Source organism: Bubalus kerabau, chromosome 4 (genome assembly GCF_029407905.1).
Source record: "Bubalus kerabau isolate K-KA32 ecotype Philippines breed swamp buffalo chromosome 4, PCC_UOA_SB_1v2, whole genome shotgun sequence".
In the NCBI taxonomy this organism is placed as follows: Eukaryota; Metazoa; Chordata; class Mammalia; order Artiodactyla; family Bovidae; genus Bubalus; species Bubalus kerabau.
The window spans coordinates 29,793,679-29,809,362 of NC_073627.1; the positions used below are offsets into that span (position 1 = coordinate 29,793,679).

Here is a 15,684-nt window from a genome sequence, read left to right on the forward strand (position 1 = left end):
CCCTATTTCTAAATCAAGACAGTTCTGGTGGATTTTCAACCTTCCACTTCAGGAAAGTGCAGGTTCCATCTCTGGTCAAGAACCAAGATCCCACACGCCTCGGAACAATTAAGCCTGGGTGCCACAACTCCTGAGCCACCACAAGGAGCCTGGGTGCTGAAACGGACTCAACACAGCCAAAAATAAAACAAAATTTTAAAAATAAAAATGGTCCACATCAAAAAATCCTTTAAAAGTTGACCATTTTAGCCAATTTGAAGTGTACAATTCAGTGATGTTAAGCACATTCATAGTGTACAAGCTTCACCACTGTCATCTCCAGAACCTTCCCTGCTTCCCATAGTAGAGCTCAGGCCCCTTTAAACACCAGCTCCTCACCCCCAGCCACTGACACCCACCACTCTACTTTCTGTCTCTGTGGATCTGACCACTCCAGGGACTTTGTGTAAGTGGAATCACCAGTATTTGTCCTTTTGTGACTGGCCTGTTTCACTTAACGTGTCTGAGAACTTCCTTTTTAAGGCTGAAGAACAGACCACTGTATAGACCACTTTCCTTTATCTGTTCATCCATCAACGAACACTTGCATTCCTCCCACTTCAAGGGCATTGCAAATAATGAAAATGGGTGTACAAATTCCTCTTCAAGTCTCTGCTTTAACTTCTGGACATATACTCAGAAGTGGAATTGCTAGATCAGATGGTAGGTCTATTTTTAACTTTTGAGGAACTTCCATACTGTTTTCCATAGTTGGCTGCACCATTTTACATTCCTACCAACAGTGCTGGAGAAGGAAAACGGCAACCTGCTCTGGTATTCCTGCCTGGAGAATCCCATGCACAGAAGAGCCTGGTGTGCTACAGTCCATGGGGTTGCAAAGAGTCGGACATGACTGAGTGACTAACGCACACCAACAGTGCACAAGAGTTCCAATTTCTCCATGTTCTCACCAGCACTTGTTATATGTACATACATTACACATACGTACATTACACACATCCTAACGGATGTGCAGGGTTATCTCACTGGTTTTGACTTGCATTTCCCTAATGGCTAGTGGTGTGGAGCACCTTTTAACATGTTGTTGGCCATATTGTCTTCTTTGGAGAAATGTCTACTCAAGTCTTTTCTGCGTTTTAAAAATCAGGTGGTTGTGTTGCTGTTGGTCAGTGACTTCTTTATATATTCTGGATATTAACCCCTTATCAGGTACCCGCCTGGCAGATATTTTCCCCCACTTCTTGGGTTTACTTTTTCACTCTGTTGATATGGTATCCTTTGATGCACAAGTTGAATATTTTCAGAGATCCAGCAGCAGCCTGTCTAGAAGTTTGTCAATGCTCAAAGATTACTCAGGTGAGGGACTTCCCTGGTGGTTCAGTGGTTAAGAACTCACTGCAATGCAGAGGATGCAGGTTTGATCCCTGGTTGGGAAACTAAGATCCCACATGCTGCACAGCAACTAAGTCCAAAGATTCCTTGGGTGATGCGAACATATGAGGTTCCTAGTTGGCTTCCCAGGCTTGGGTCTGGAGGACCCAGACATTCCAAACAGGAAAGGCCGGTTTGGTCTTCAGGTTATCTCTCTTGATCCTGGGAGTGGCCTGATTCCACATTATTTATGAAGAAAGAGACCCTTTGGAGATTGCGAGTGAAGCAGACACAGCAGAGGTCCCAGGGTTCTTGGAAGGTGGGTCACATTTCAGGACATTTCTGTGTCCCTGAGTGTAAACCGATAGCACACCTCTGTGGGCACAAGTGTGGCAGTGGGAGCCAGGAGCTGCATCTGGGGCAGAGACCTGCTCTCCATGGGCCGGGGCTCCACACCTGCCTGTACCTCTCAGTTCCCAAAGGCTCTCCCCTCCCATCCCCTGTGAACCTCACGGAGCCAAACATGTAGGTGTTCTCCCCGCAGTCTGCCTGTTACCCTGCAGTCACTGGACTTCACATCTCAGCCCCACTGTTAACAGCTTGAGCTGCTGGGTCAGGTACTTTACAGGGCTCGTATCGTGGCTTTATCAGCAGTGGAGGAGAAGAGCAAGCTGGGCTTACAACACCCCTCTTCAGCCCAGAGCCTTGTGCATAACGGTGTTGGCAAACATGGACTGAATCTGGGGAAGATGTAACACCACCAAGGAGACTCGACTGACAGTGGCTCTGGCATTCAAGGAGGACTTACGAGCAATCAAATTATTTCACTTTTACAACAACCATGTTATCCCTGTTTTTAGAGTGTAGAAGAGGTTAAGAAATTTAACCAAGCTCACAGTTATGAACCTTGAATTTGAACACAGCATGATTTCCAATATCCTGCTCCCCACTCCCAACCTTGTATTAAAAACATACAGAAGGGAATTTCCTGGTGGTTCGGTGGTTAAGACTCTGCACTTCCACTCTGCATAGAGCCCAAGTTCAATCCCTGGCTGGAGAACTAGGATCCTGATGCCTTGAGGCCTGGCAAAAAAAAGCATCCTCAGAGAGCTGTGTCTCTGTCTCCCTCCTTTGTCCCTGTGCAGACTCCCGGAAGAAAGGCCATGTAAGGACAGGGCAAGAAGGCAGTGGTCTGTAAGGCAGGAATAGGGCCCTCACTAGAACCCAGCCATGTTGGCACCCTGACCTTGGACTTCCAACCATGGGGTCACAAAGAGCCAGACACAACTGAACCACTGAACAACAACTGTAATATCTAACATTCTATCCAAAGTCAAAATTTCCCCAATTGTCCTCAGAATGTCTTCTCATAACTCCTTTTAAACATTTCAACCAGAATCCAGGCAAAGTTCACACGTTATATTTAACATCTTTTAATCCGGTACAATCCTTCCCCCATCCCATCCACCTATATCACTGACAATTTTGAATACAGCCCACTTGTCCTATAAAAAGTACCACTTTCTAGTTTGTCTGATGTTTCCTCAAGTCTAAACTCAGATACAGCAGTTTCAGGTAAGGATTGCACTTAGGAGATGCTGTCTCGACTGCATCCTATGAGGAGGCATCCGATCGGCAGGTAGGAAGGCGAAGTTGGGGACAGACGTTTAACCTCAACGCAAAAGAAGCCACTAGGCTTTCAGCTCGGCGCCTTTTCTTTACACCAGCAAAGCCGGCTGAGCTTGGGACCCGCAATGCGGAGTCCATCAACTGAGGGTCCCTCTCTACCTCCCACGCCCCATTCCTGCCCTCCTTCGCCTGGCCCCGCCCCGCCGGCCGGGCCCCGCCCCGGTCCAGCCCACCCCGCTTCCCCAGCCTCTGCCAACCCAGCGGCGGAACTAATATCTCTCCCCTCGACATCTCCCGCCCGGACTCTGAATCCCCGAGCGCCAGGCGAACGGGGACGCTGTTCTCCGTGGGCTTCCGGCGCACGCTGGTCGGCCGAAGCCGACGGTGCCAGAGTTCAGGGGTCCGCTGCCGTCTCTCCGGCCGGTGCGCCCGGTTCAGCTGCCGCCATGGGAATCTTGGAGAAGATCTCCGAGATCGAGAAAGAGATCGCCCGCACGCAGAAGAATAAGGGTGAGGGCCGGCCCCGCGGGGCGTCTCCCGCCACGGCTGCGGGCGGCGGGCAGGAGCCGTCGGGGCCGGGCGGGATCAGGGCCGGACCACAGGGCCGAGAACCTCAGCTCTCGGAGCAGCGTCCGACCTGGATAGGCAGGGTCGGGGTTCGAACCCGGGTCTCCTGGCGGCTGGGCCTGGGGAGTTGGCGCTCTGCCCTTTCTTTAGTGGGGGGCCGTCCAGGAGGAGACCTAACAGGTACATCCTCGCCAGCAGCCTGGAGCCGTTAGGTGGGTGGAGGCGGTCCTGACTTGAGTCTGGCGGACCTGGGTTTGGGCCCGGTCTCCAAGCTTGGGAAGTCACCTCACAGTTCTTGGCTCTGCTGCACTGACTCACACCTTGTAGGGCAGCTGGCTTCCTCGGCCGCTGCCTGATGAATACTGAAGGACTTCATCTTCCCAGCGACAGCAGAAAACACCCCCAGAATGCCCCCAGGAGTGGTACCGCTCGGGCTGAGAACCCCTGACAGTGGGTCTCCAGGTCTCAGTAAGGAGCTTTTGTCCTAAGTGAAGTGAAAAGCCAAGGGCATTTTAACTGAGTGGTGGTTTTCTTCTCTGATCTCCTTGACAACGATTGCTACCTGGCTCTGGGGCCTCCTGGCCAGCATTCAGAGCATATGGGTCTCTCCCAGCCCGCCCTGGACACTTACCTCCCGTCTTGTGCTGTGTCTTCTAGCCACCGAGTACCACCTTGGTTTGCTGAAGGCGAAACTTGCCAAGTATCGGGCCCAGCTCCTGGAGCCGTCCAAATCGTCCTCCTCCAAAGGAGAGGGCTTTGATGTCATGAAGTCAGGCGATGCCCGTGTGGCACTGATCGGATTTCCCTCTGTGGGTAAGGTCAGTGATGGGCAGCGTGGGCCTCAGGAGGAAGGCGGCTTGTCTCCTCTCCCACCTGGATGCACCTCTTCCCTGCCTCTGAGTCGACTCCACAGACGGAGGAGAGCCAGCCTCTCCGGAGTCAGGCTGCACCCCTTTGTCAGCCCCACAGGGGTGTTGTCACCTCTCAGTCAGAGAGGCTCTGCTGGCCTCGGTCTCATTTACTGAGCGTGCACCACATGCCAGGCACACTCTGTCCCTGCTCCCTCAGACCCCCCTAGGTGGGAAGTAGGGGGCAGGAAAGCGGGAAGGGCAGGTTCGGGAGCCAGGGCGGCTGCTCTGTGAGCAGGTGTTTGAGCCCTGAGGAGTGGACCTTGAGGCGGAAGGAAGAGTAGGCTCACAGGCCCAGGTGGAGCCCGGGGCGCAGCAGCAGTGGCAGGAGGGGGAGGGTGGGTGGCAGTGAGGCCCTGAACTGGCCGGGTGTGACCTCGGTGCCCAGCTGCCCCCAGGCAGGCGGTTAGTAAGCACAGCCAGGCTCCGACTCCTTGAACATTGCTGGGGACTCATTCATCTTACCCTTTTCCCTCAATCTTACTTTCCAGTCTACAAGGCATTCTCTCCCGGATGAGAAGCCCAGGCTGGAAGAAGCCACTCTAGTGACCAGGGGCTATGCTCTTGGGGTCTGGGTCCTATTGGCAATCAGGGCCCTGAGCACAGGAGGGCCCAGACCGCCCACTGCAGGGGTCAGACGGGTTCAGGGATGTCCCCCAGGTTGGCCTCTGGCAACCGTGACTCTCAGGGCTGCCTGTCTGCCCACACCTGTCTGCACCACCAGGTTTTTATCTTTCCTGAAGTTTCTAAGAGGCGCCCTGTGTGGAGAGTGTGTGACAGTGATTCTTTCACAAGCCTGAGGGTGTGTGAGTGAGCTGTGCCTGGCTTCCTGCTGACTAGGATGGGGTTGCCAGGCCAGGTTGCCCTCTTGGCACTGCCCACTGCTTTGCTGGCCTCTGGGCCATAGCATCCATCACTAGGGTCACTGTGCTCCCTGTTTTATCACCTCCTTCATGAGGTTGGGATCAGGAGGAGGTCCAGGGTCCTCCAGCACAGATGACTGAAGGCCAGGTCTCAGTCCACAGCATGGACTGGCTGCAGGGTCCATCCAGACCCTTTCCCGCTCACCCTCCCCCACAGTCAGCTGTCTCAGGCTGGGGGATCCCTATCCCCTTGCCCTCACTGGAGTAGCAGCTTTGTGCCATGGGGCTGTCACCCAGTTCAAGTCTGCCAGGCCCAGGAGGGTCTGGGGGTTCTGTGGAGCTGGGGACGGGCCCTGATACAGAGCAGGAACCCTCTTAGGAACCAGGTCCCTGTGTCCCTCACTCCAGATGGGCTTGAGGCCTTGGGCACAAAAGGGCCCTCTGATGTCCAACCCCCACTGGGCAGGGCCCGAGGTGACTTTTCCAGCTATTGTCATCACACCCCAGCCAGGGTAATTGGCAGGGAGGGGGGCCCAGTGTGTGGGCTTCTCCAGGAGGCAGGGCACGACTGCCGCTGCAATGGCCTTCTCTCTCCTAGTCCACCTTCTTAAGTCTGATGACCTCCACCGCCAGCGAGGCTGCATCCTATGAATTCACAACCCTGACCTGCATCCCTGGGGTCATTGAAGTAAGTTGGGGTTCGCTGGGCCCCGGGAGGGAGGGTGAGCTTGTGTGTGGGAAGGGGTTGCATGGGGGAGACTCTTGGCTGAGCTGCCCTGGCCTCAAGCATGGACACCTCTGGGGACTGGGGCTGCCGGGACCCCAGAGACGCCTGGCCCATCCTGCAGTCCAGGCTGGTTCCAAGGATCTGCCAGTGTGAAGCTCTCCCTGGTTCCCTGAGGCTGGCCAGCCAGGCCCTGTTCTCCATGAAGCTTTGGAGCGCTGGGCAGCCGGGGCCCTGTGGCCTTGGACCTCCCACCTACCCACTGAGGTGGTTTCTTTGAAGCACTGTCAGCACCAGCAGTGACTACTGTGGGCCCCTCCCAGGAGGCCTCCCCACTCTCAGGGCATGGGCTGCGCTGGGCTTGCTGGGGTGGGACGAGGCTCAGACCCGGCCCTGGGGCCGAGCCAGGTTCAGCCGGGCCCTTCCCAGCCCGCCAGCTCCACCTCACTCTTCTGCTTCCTAGTACAAAGGTGCCAACATCCAGCTCCTGGACCTCCCTGGAATCATCGAAGGCGCAGCACAAGGTGGGGGCAGGAGTGGGCAGTGGGGGTGGAGGCTCAGGCCTTGGTGGGGGCACAGTGGGGAGCGCTACTCCTCCCCAGGTGCTGATGTCGGCTTCCTCCTAAAACTGACATCTCTATGAGTAGGACGGGGTTTAAGAGACATGCCTGCTCCAGGATGACAGGTGGCAGAGTCCATGCGGGTCTATAAGGAGAGGAGTCTGGGCTCCCTGTGCTAGGGGTCCCACAGCCCTGCGCTTGTCACTGTAACCAGCACCCACCTTTCTGACCAGGGAAAGGCCGTGGCCGGCAGGTGATCGCTGTGGCCCGCACAGCTGATGTCGTCATCATGATGCTGGATGCCACCAAGGGCGAGGTTCAAAGGTCTGCGGTGGGGCGGGGTAGGCTGGCATGCCCAGGGAAGCCCTGGGGTGGGTGGTGGGACACTGGCTGCAGCTCTTGTGTCCCTGAACTCCTGGTGGGTGGTCCAGGGCACTTGGCCCTGTTACACATGAGAGCAGGGGCAGGGTGGTCCACAGCTGCACCCAGTGTGGGTGGCCTCCTCAGGAGGCTTGCGTGTGGAGGCAGGGGCTGTGCCGTGCCGGCCTGGGTGCGCCGAGTGCTGCCCAGAGCCCACCAGGAGCCCAGCCCCAAGCAGCAGAGCCTCGTTCACACCCTGACCTGCGGCTGAGGGCACACCAGCCCGTCTCCCTTTGGCCTGACCAGAGTGTCCAGGGCTCTTCCTTGTTATCTCTGGTGGCTGGAAGCGATGTTCGGGAGCTGGTGGTGTGGGGGAGAGGGCTGGTCTTTGTCCAGGTATGGGGTGGGGGGCTGACTGTGATACGGAGGCAGTGCAGCCTGCCCGGGACCCTTGTGAAGGCTGTGGGGCTCCACCAGGTCTCTGCTGGAGAAGGAGCTGGAGTCGGTGGGCATCCGCCTCAACAAGCACAAGCCCAACATCTACTTTAAGGTGAGGCCCATCACCTGTCACCTGGGCACGAGCTGGGGGCTAGGCTGCCAGCACGTGGGGTAGGGCAGGGCTGCAGCTGCCCCTCCATCAATGGTGCCTCCTTCTTTCTCCCCCAGCCCAAGAAAGGAGGCGGCATCTCCTTCAACTCCACAGTCACGCTGACTCAGTGCTCAGAGAAGCTGGTGCAGTTAATCCTGCATGAGTACAGCATCCTCACCAGAAGGGCAGGGGGAGGGGGCAGGGGTGGGTGATGCAGACCACCTGTTTGGGGCCCTCCTGGTGGGGGTGGGGGGCAAGGGGCTGCTGGTGCACAGGTCATCCTTAACCTGAGCCCCTCAGAGATCTTCAACGCTGAGGTGCTCTTCCGAGAAGACTGCTCCCCAGACGAGTTCATAGACGTGATTGTGGGCAATCGCGTGTACATGCCATGCTTGTATGTAAGTGGCGCCAGGCCCTGTGGGAGGAGGAACCCCTGCCCCAGCTGACCTGGCAAGAGCCTCACCCCAGGGGCTGCTGAGTCATGCAGGCACATCCAGCTTAACCCCAGAGTGCATCCTGGTCTCTGGGGGCCGGACTTCAGGCCCCTTCCGCTGCACGCCCCCTCCCCATCCCCGAGGCAGCAGGTGGGGTCTGGTCCCACACAGCATTGCTCCTCCCCTCCCCAGCACTCTCTGCCTTTCCAACCCTAGGTCTATAACAAGATTGACCAGATCTCAATGGAAGAAGTGGACCGCCTGGCCCGGAAACCTGACAGTGTGGTCATCAGGTGAGGCTAAGCAGAGCCAATCTGCTGAGCAGAGCCAATCTGTCTGGCCTCTGCGCAGCCTAAGGCAGAAGGCCGTCCTGGGGCTGCTCGTGACCTGGGCCAGGTCCTACGCTGACCAGGCTGGGACAGTGGGTGATGTGGGGTGGGCTCTGGTTCAGGAAACAGAAGGACTTCGTCCACCGAGGTCCAGGGTGAGAGTGGTTAGGGCTTCGTGGCTTAGCACTTAACCAGGGAGCCCCAGGCTGCCACTGAGGCCCTGGGAGATGTGGCTTCTGTCATCACCAGAAGGAAAAGGTCCCAACATCCTCAGGTGTGGCTTCTCTGAGGGGTGAGTCCCGGGGGCCACCTACGCCCCGGCCTACCATGGCTGCAGAGGCCTTGTGGGGGCAGCCTGGCCTCGTGCCGCGCCCTCTGCCGCACACTGCCTCCACCCACATGCTCTGTAGCACCACAGTGAGGCTCGGCTCCTGAGGAATTAAGACCTCGGGGACCAGGAAGGTGGTCTGGGCCCACGAGAGGACCGCTTCCTGGGCATCCCCAGCATCCACAGAGAGCAGCAGGCACAGGGGTCCCTCCTCAGGACACCTGCTCCCCTCCTGCTGCCACACCTGGGCCGCCAGCCACCCTGATGTGCTCACTCTCACCTCGGGGAAGGGTGGGACTCCACTCAGGATGGGGCAGCAGCAGAGGACCAAGCCAGGGCCCACCCGGCTGCTGAAACCCTTGCTGGGCTGCCGTTGGGGAGGGCTCTGTGCAGTCATCCTCTGCCCCCAGCTGCCCTGGCTGTCACAGGTGCCCTGGGCCCTCCAAGAGTGCCAGAGAGATGGCCGGGCTCTGTGGGCAGGAGCGTGATGGTGATGGGAGGCATGGCAGCTGAAGAGCTGTCGGGCCCACCGGTGTGCTGCCTTCGAGCACCAACAGGGCCGTACTAGTCTGGTGCTAGGAGCCCCAGGGCCGCTCTGACCAACCCCTCCTTCCTTCCGGCAGCTGCGGCATGAAGCTGAACCTGGACTATCTGTTGGAGATGCTATGGGAGTACCTGGCCCTGACCTGCATCTACACCAAGAAGAGAGGCCGTGAGTCTGGCACAGCCGCCCTCCCCCTTTTGCTAACCCTGGCCTAGCAGGCTCCATGTGAGAGCCTCTCCTGTTTTTAAGCCAGCACCACCCTCTACCTGGGCCCTAGTGGCACAGGAAGCCAAGTTCCAGGGGGCACTGAGGGGGAGACAGCCCAGCAGTGGATTCCCCAGTGGTAACAGGCCCCACGTCCAAGCTTTAGGGAACCGGTAGCACAGAAGCCTCCCCCAAGTCCCACCCCTGAGCACACGCCTCGCAGGTGAGTCTGGGCAGTTAGCATCAGCAGAGGGAGACGAGCTGCCCAGCTGGAGCTGGTCCAGTCCAAGTTCTCCTGCGGGTCCCCTTGGCCAGGGCTCTCACGGCTGACAGTCTTGCAGGGGTCTGCACCTGGATGGGGGTGTGTTTTGATTTTCTGTGTCGAGTCAAGGCTGTAGAGCCTGCCTGACCAGGACTCTTAGTGAGGGTATGCCAGAGAGCAGGGGGGCAGTCGGTGGAGAATGGAAGGGCCCTTGTTCCCTGTAAAGAGAAGCCTTGTGGCATCGCACCCTGGCTCTGCTGACTCCCACCCACCCCCCAACCTGTGCAGAGAGGCCAGACTTCACGGACGCCATCATTCTCCGGAAAGGGGCCTCTGTGGAGCACGTGGTGAGTGAGACCTGCCAGGGGTGGGGAGCCCCTCCCGTCCCCTCGGGGTCCTGTCTGATGTCCTCTGGGCCCTCGGCCAACCCTCAGCCACGTGAAGTCAGGCACTGGACATGCATCCCACCACCCGGCTGCAGTCAGGGGCGTGGAGCAGCGCCAACGGGTTGGGCATGGACTCGCTGCCTGGTGCAGGGACGCCTGGGAAGCAGTGGTCGTCACTGTCCTGCCACACCAGAGCTGCCGGGTCCTTGGGGCCCTCCAGATGTTCAGTCAGGAAGGCTGCCAGCCTGGGCAATTCCGGATGGTTCATTCCAAGTCATGTACCCCAAATGCTGGCCCTTCTACGTGCCTCCTACCCCAAGGGGCTGAGTGCTTCCTGCACCCCGTCACCAGGGAGAGTCCATGCTGAACAAAGGAGCCCCACTGCCTGCCAGAATTGGGTCCTTTGTGGTCGGCAGACTCCAGTCCCACAATCCTGGAGCTAAACAGTCCTGCACAGGGTGGGGACTGCAATGACTAGGGGGTGGGGCCGCAGCCTGTTAACCCAGGTGCCCTTGGGAGCCGGCTCTCCTTGTCGCTGCCCCCTGCATCTTTGCAGGGGACACAAACCCCAGCCCTTTCAGGCCCTTGGCCACCAGCTCTAGAGGTTATGGGGCTTCAGCCATGCCAGTAAGGAAAGTGGAGAAGCTGGGACCAGAAGGGTATTCCAGGTGCAGAGGCCCAGAGGCAGGAGCGACTGTGGGGTGTGGGCCGTGTGCTGCCAGCTGGCATGGAGAGCGCACGGGTGAGGCTTGCAGCAGAGGGACCTGGGTCTCGGCCCAGGGAGGCCTGCCCCACAGGGCCTCACTCCCTCCTGGGACACTTGCCTATCTGAGGGAGCAGCTGTCAGGGCTGCCGCTCTGGCACAGGGGGCAGAGGGCCCCTTCCGCTAGGACCCAGGTCCTTCTGTGGCTGTGGCCCCACAGCCTGCAGGTGCCCTGGAGGCGGGAAGCGGGAACATCCGAGTGGCTGTGAGCTGAGGCTTCGTGAAGCTCACTGTCCCACTCTCCCTCCAGTGCCACCGCATCCACCGGTCACTCGCCAGCCAGTTCAAGTACGCGCTCGTGTGGGTGAGTTTCGGGCAGGGCGGCCCCGGTGTCAGGCAGGCGCCCCCGTCCTCCCACGTGGGGACTGGGGTGTCCGTCAGCCCTGCTGTCCAGATGTACAGCACACGTGCTGACCCAGACCGGACACGGGCCTCCTGCTTTGGGATCCAGGGCAGTCTGACTCCTGGGAGTCCTGCTGTCGAAGCTGCAGGGTTTGCCTGTGCTGGGACCCCCACTTTAGACCCCAGCACCGCCCCGCCCTCCCCCCGTGCAGTTCCGTCAGCCTCAGCCGGGTGCTTCAGAGGCTGACGAGTCCCCCTCCCCCACAGGGTACCAGCACCAAGTACAGCCCGCAGCGGGTGGGCCTGACACACACCATGGAGCATGAGGACGTCATCCAGATTGTCAAGAAGTAGTGCCCCCACCCCCACCCGTGGGACTCAGGAGCCCAAAGCAGCAAAATACACGCACACCCTGGGAAGGGGACTCACGTCTGCTGTTTCCACATTTCTTCAGCGGGCAGATGATAAGGAACTCTCTGGGCGGAGGATGAGGTTGGGTGGACTGGGCTGGGGTGTTTCCTGTGAGACGGGCCCCGGAGGGGTCCTGAATGTGGGTCTCTGGGCCCATGCCCACCCCACTCCTTCTGGCGCAGAGGGAGATGGTTGCCCACCTCCCCCCGCTGGGCCCCATGCAGAAGCTGGCTCAGTGCTGGGCAGGGACCCAGGCCTGCCTGTATCCTTGGGGCCTCTCAGCTCCTGCCAGCTTCTCTGGTTCTCAGGGAGGGGGCCGCCCCAGACAAACACCCATCCCCACCCCAAACCCACCCAGGACTGCCCTATGATGAAAACCAGAGATCTGGGGCTTTAAAGGCACAGTTCATGCCCCCCACGGCCTGACCAGTCCAGAAGGGTCACCCCTTCTCGGGCCAGCCCCTGCCCAGCACAAAACCCAGGATCCAGCCTGGTTCATACCCCTAGGGTGGGGAGTTTGTGGAGTCTGGACTCTGTTTTCTCTCCAAACCCGATTCTCTCTCCAAATCTTGGCTTCCCTTTCTGAAATAAAAAGGTAACCATGACTCCTGTTTACTAAGGACAACGTGTTAAGTTTGCAGAACTGTTGCCAGCTCTAGTCAGGGGCAGCAGTGAGCTGGTGGAGCCTGGGCTTGGGGGACCGGGGTAGATGGGGAGAGGGGCCTTCTGCAGGGCTCTGCCCCAGGAGGGTGGCCAGCACCCCTGGGAGGCTCTGCAGTGAGAGCAGGTTGGCTCCTGCTGCTTCTGCAGGCAGGGTGCAGGGGCCCCTCCCGGGGATGGGGGAGATGGTAACAGACTTGGGGGGACAGCTGGTGCTGGCTGGCAGGTGGGGGCGGAGCCCCAGGGGGTCTGGGGAGGGGCTGGGGTGTGGAGCAGGCCCACAGCTCTGCTCTCCCTGCTGTTCTTGGCTCCTCTGTCAGCTGCTCAGTCTCCTTTCCAGTGACAAAACAGGAATAATGGACATTATTAAATATGCATGGGGCCCAGGCGGGCAGCGGGGTGGGCTGGGCTTCTCTTCCAGGCCAGCTTTTCCACCGGCGGCTGCACTCCTGGGGCCTGGCCACAGGACCCCCATCAGGCGGCATGTGGGCAGGGAGCGCACCACAGGACCCAGGTAAGGTGACTTGGCCTGGGCCCTTGGGGTCTGCCCCCAACCCCCTGGGTACAGGGGTAGGGGGCGCAGTGGCTGAGCTGGGGCCTTGTCCTGACCCACTGTGAGGTCCATCTTGGCCTTGCTTTCTTCATCTGTGAGACGTGCGTGATGCTCAAGGCTGAGTGCAGTTCTCTTGGTGATGGTGGGCTGCCCAACTCAGCCATGAGGTCCCAAGGGAGGGGTTCTGCCTGGGTGATGGTTGCCTCACATGTGGCGAAGGGCCCTAGGCTCACAGGGGTCACCTCCGGGCCTGTCTGTTCCCCAGTTGGGCTGGGGAAGGATGAGGATGAGGCCAGAGGTCCAGGTGTCCCTGGCCAGTGTCTTGTTGGGAGGCATGACTGGGGCTGTGGTCACTGGCCCCCCACATCCCTCCCCATGGGTGGGCTTGTTTCCGGGGCAGTCTGGGTGTCTGTGTTGGGTCCTGGGCCTTCTGGATCTGTGGTCAGCAGAGTTATGCTGTCTAGTCTGTGCGAGGCTAGGTCAGCATGACCTGGCCCTTCACAGAGCCTTATGCTGGGGAGGTGTCCCTGGGGCTGGAGGAGCCTCACACCCACCTAATCCTCCTCCCTGACTCTCCACCTGGACCCACGGTCACCACACACCTTCTGCTTCCCAGACCAGACTTGTCATCTCCCCACACCTCCCACTTCGCTTCAGGCCCCAGGCCAGCCCCCACGGCCATCTCCAGGGCTGCCCACTTGACCTGAGCATGTCCCCTATCAGAGCCAACCCAGGCCCAGCCACTGTCCCTGCACCCCATCTCCACACGGTGGCCCAGAAGCTTTTGTCCAGGACAACTGCATAAGGAGCAGCTGCTGAAAGCACGACACTCTGCAGCCAGGGGCCCAAAGCTCAGAGACCAAACCTCCCTGAGACCTGTTACAGACCCGCGTCTACGTGGGGGAGGTGTGAGATCTGGGGCCCAGCACGTAGTACGGCTCAGCACGCTTGGTCACTTCCACTTTCAGGACACAGATATGCTTGCAGCACCCCGACAGCTCAGAGCCCGGCCATGTCCCCCACTGCTGGAGGGCTCACAGTCCCACCCCAGCCCCTGGCCTCACTTGGCTCCTCCACCTGCCATCCTGGCTACTTCTCACTTGCACTCTCACCTCACTCCATCCCTCCTGCCACCTGGTCTCTGCACATGCTATTCCATCTGCCTGAAAACTGTTCCCTCTTCCATCTGAACTGCTCCCTCATCTCACAGATCTTGGTTCAGGGTTAGCATCTTGGAGGGCCCTCCAGGCTCCCCCTGCAGCATCCCCCTCTGCCCACGTCATAGCCTGGCCTCCGCAGCTCTTCCCATGGCCGCAGTCCCCCCTTATTGGTGTGGCTTTCTGCTTAATGCCTGTATACCCTTGATGTTGGGAGCTGTGGGAGGGTGGAGGCTGTGCCTGGTTCTGCTCCATTTTGTGGCCCCTAGCCCTGCACAGTGCCTGGCAGGTGACATGTGAACGAATGAGACTTGTTCTCTGACAGCCGCTCTTTGACTGCAGCTGAGGCTGGGGACCCCGAGAGAGAGGCAGGGGCCCCCTTTAGAGACTACAGAGTGCCACCCCGCCCCCAGCTCCACATGAAATTTGAGGAAACTGAGGTGGGGAAAGGGGCCCAGGGATCCCTCCTAGAGCCACACCTCTGCCTGCCCACGCTGGGTGTCCTTGGCAGCTTGGTGTTTGTCTGGGAGGCTGGCACTGGACTGTAGCCATTGACTTGATGGGCAGCAGGGAACCTCAGGTCCTTGGGCTCCAAAATCCACTGTCCAGATGAAGAGACTGACGTTCAGAGAGGCCAGCCCAGCCATAGCAGAGCCCATGTTCTCAGAGAGGGACCCCAGGGGTTCTGGAAGAGGCTCAGAGCTCTCGGTTGGTCCCATTCCCGTCTTGGGTCTGACACAGTGAGTCATGTGGCCTCTTCCCTGGGCCCCTCGACTGTATGCAAGCATGGGCGCTGGGGCGCTCTCCACTCCCGGGGCTGAGGGGAGCCTCTGTGTGATGAACACAGAGCCAGGCAGCCTACCATTAGTATCACAAATACAGTTGCTCCAGGCCACGGCTCCCTTCTGCTCTGGGGAAGTGGCCTGGGCGACACTGATGCAGGGTCTCCCCACACCTCCCTCTGGCCTCTGCCAGCGGCTCCGGTCCCCAGCAGTGCAGCCCCAGGCTCATTGCTGGGGCCTCTCCTCCACACGCCCCCACCCCAGTGCTGTCTTGCCAAGCTGCAGCCTCAGCGCTACCCAGACGCCACTGACTGATGGCTGCTGTCAGCTCCGATCCGTGCAATTCCTGCCAGCTACCCGGACAGTGGATGGCCCAGACCTCCATGCGCAGGGCTGACATCCAGTCTCTCCCTGCTCTGCCCATAGCCTTGTCTGCTGGCAGCCTCCACTCCCGCCCAGTTCAGTGAGGAACCCTGGCAGGCACTCTCGTCTCCACCTGCAAACACATTGGCAACCCCCACTCTGTCCTCGGCACCACCCCAGCCTTCCTCACGCGGTGGCTCCCACAGCAGCCTCTGCAGTGGCCAGAGGGACTCTGTGAAGACCATGGAGGTCTAATTCCACCCTTTCTCTCCTACGGCTCTGGCCAAGTGCTCACCCATGACCTCCAAACCCACCCCCACCTCTTCCCCTCACTGTGCTGTCACCCTGGCTCTGCTGCTCCTCCCACAAGTCAGGACCACTGTGCTCCCCCCAGGCCTCCCTCCCTCCCCTCCTGCAGCTCTTGGCCCGGGTATTATTTCTGAGGCACCTCGCCCAGGCCCCTTTTGGTGCTGCCTCCCTGCATTATTTCAACACCAATACTCACACCATCTGACCTCCTGTGTCTTTCACTCACTCACCTTATTTGTTGCCAGTCCCCCTGCCCAGAATGTCAGCTCCACGAGGGCAGGTTTCT

General features: G+C 59.2%; 1 protein-coding gene across 1 annotated transcript; it reads left to right on the top strand.

Moving 5' to 3' along the window:
- The first annotated feature begins 3,302 nt into the window (after nt 1–3,302).
- Nucleotides 3,303–12,179, top strand: DRG2 (developmentally regulated GTP binding protein 2). Its single transcript, XM_055576328.1, has 13 exons — nt 3,303–3,510; nt 4,225–4,385; nt 5,937–6,026; nt 6,526–6,586; nt 6,856–6,946; nt 7,460–7,532; nt 7,649–7,739; nt 7,872–7,969; nt 8,222–8,298; nt 9,286–9,374; nt 9,961–10,019; nt 11,072–11,125; nt 11,431–12,179. The coding sequence occupies exons 1-13, from the start codon at nt 3,447–3,449 to the stop codon at nt 11,515–11,517; spliced, it is 1,095 nt and encodes a 364-aa protein (XP_055432303.1). The 5' UTR covers nt 3,303–3,446; the 3' UTR covers nt 11,518–12,179.
- Nucleotides 12,180–15,684: the final 3,505 nt, after the last annotated feature.

What these genes read in the sequence shown, in the direction of transcription:
- DRG2 (XM_055576328.1), top strand. Translation starts at nt 3,447, where the DNA reads ATGGGAATCTTGGAGAAGATCTCCGAGATCGAGAAAGAGATCGCCCGC. An exon ending in CCGCACGCAGAAGAATAAGG is followed by an intron (nt 3,511 to 4,224) that starts GTGAGGGCCGGC and finishes TGTGTCTTCTAG; the next exon opens with CCACCGAGTACCACCTTGGT. An exon ending in GTTAATCCTGCATGAGTACA is followed by an intron (nt 7,740 to 7,871) that starts GCATCCTCACCA and finishes TGAGCCCCTCAG; the next exon opens with AGATCTTCAACGCTGAGGTG.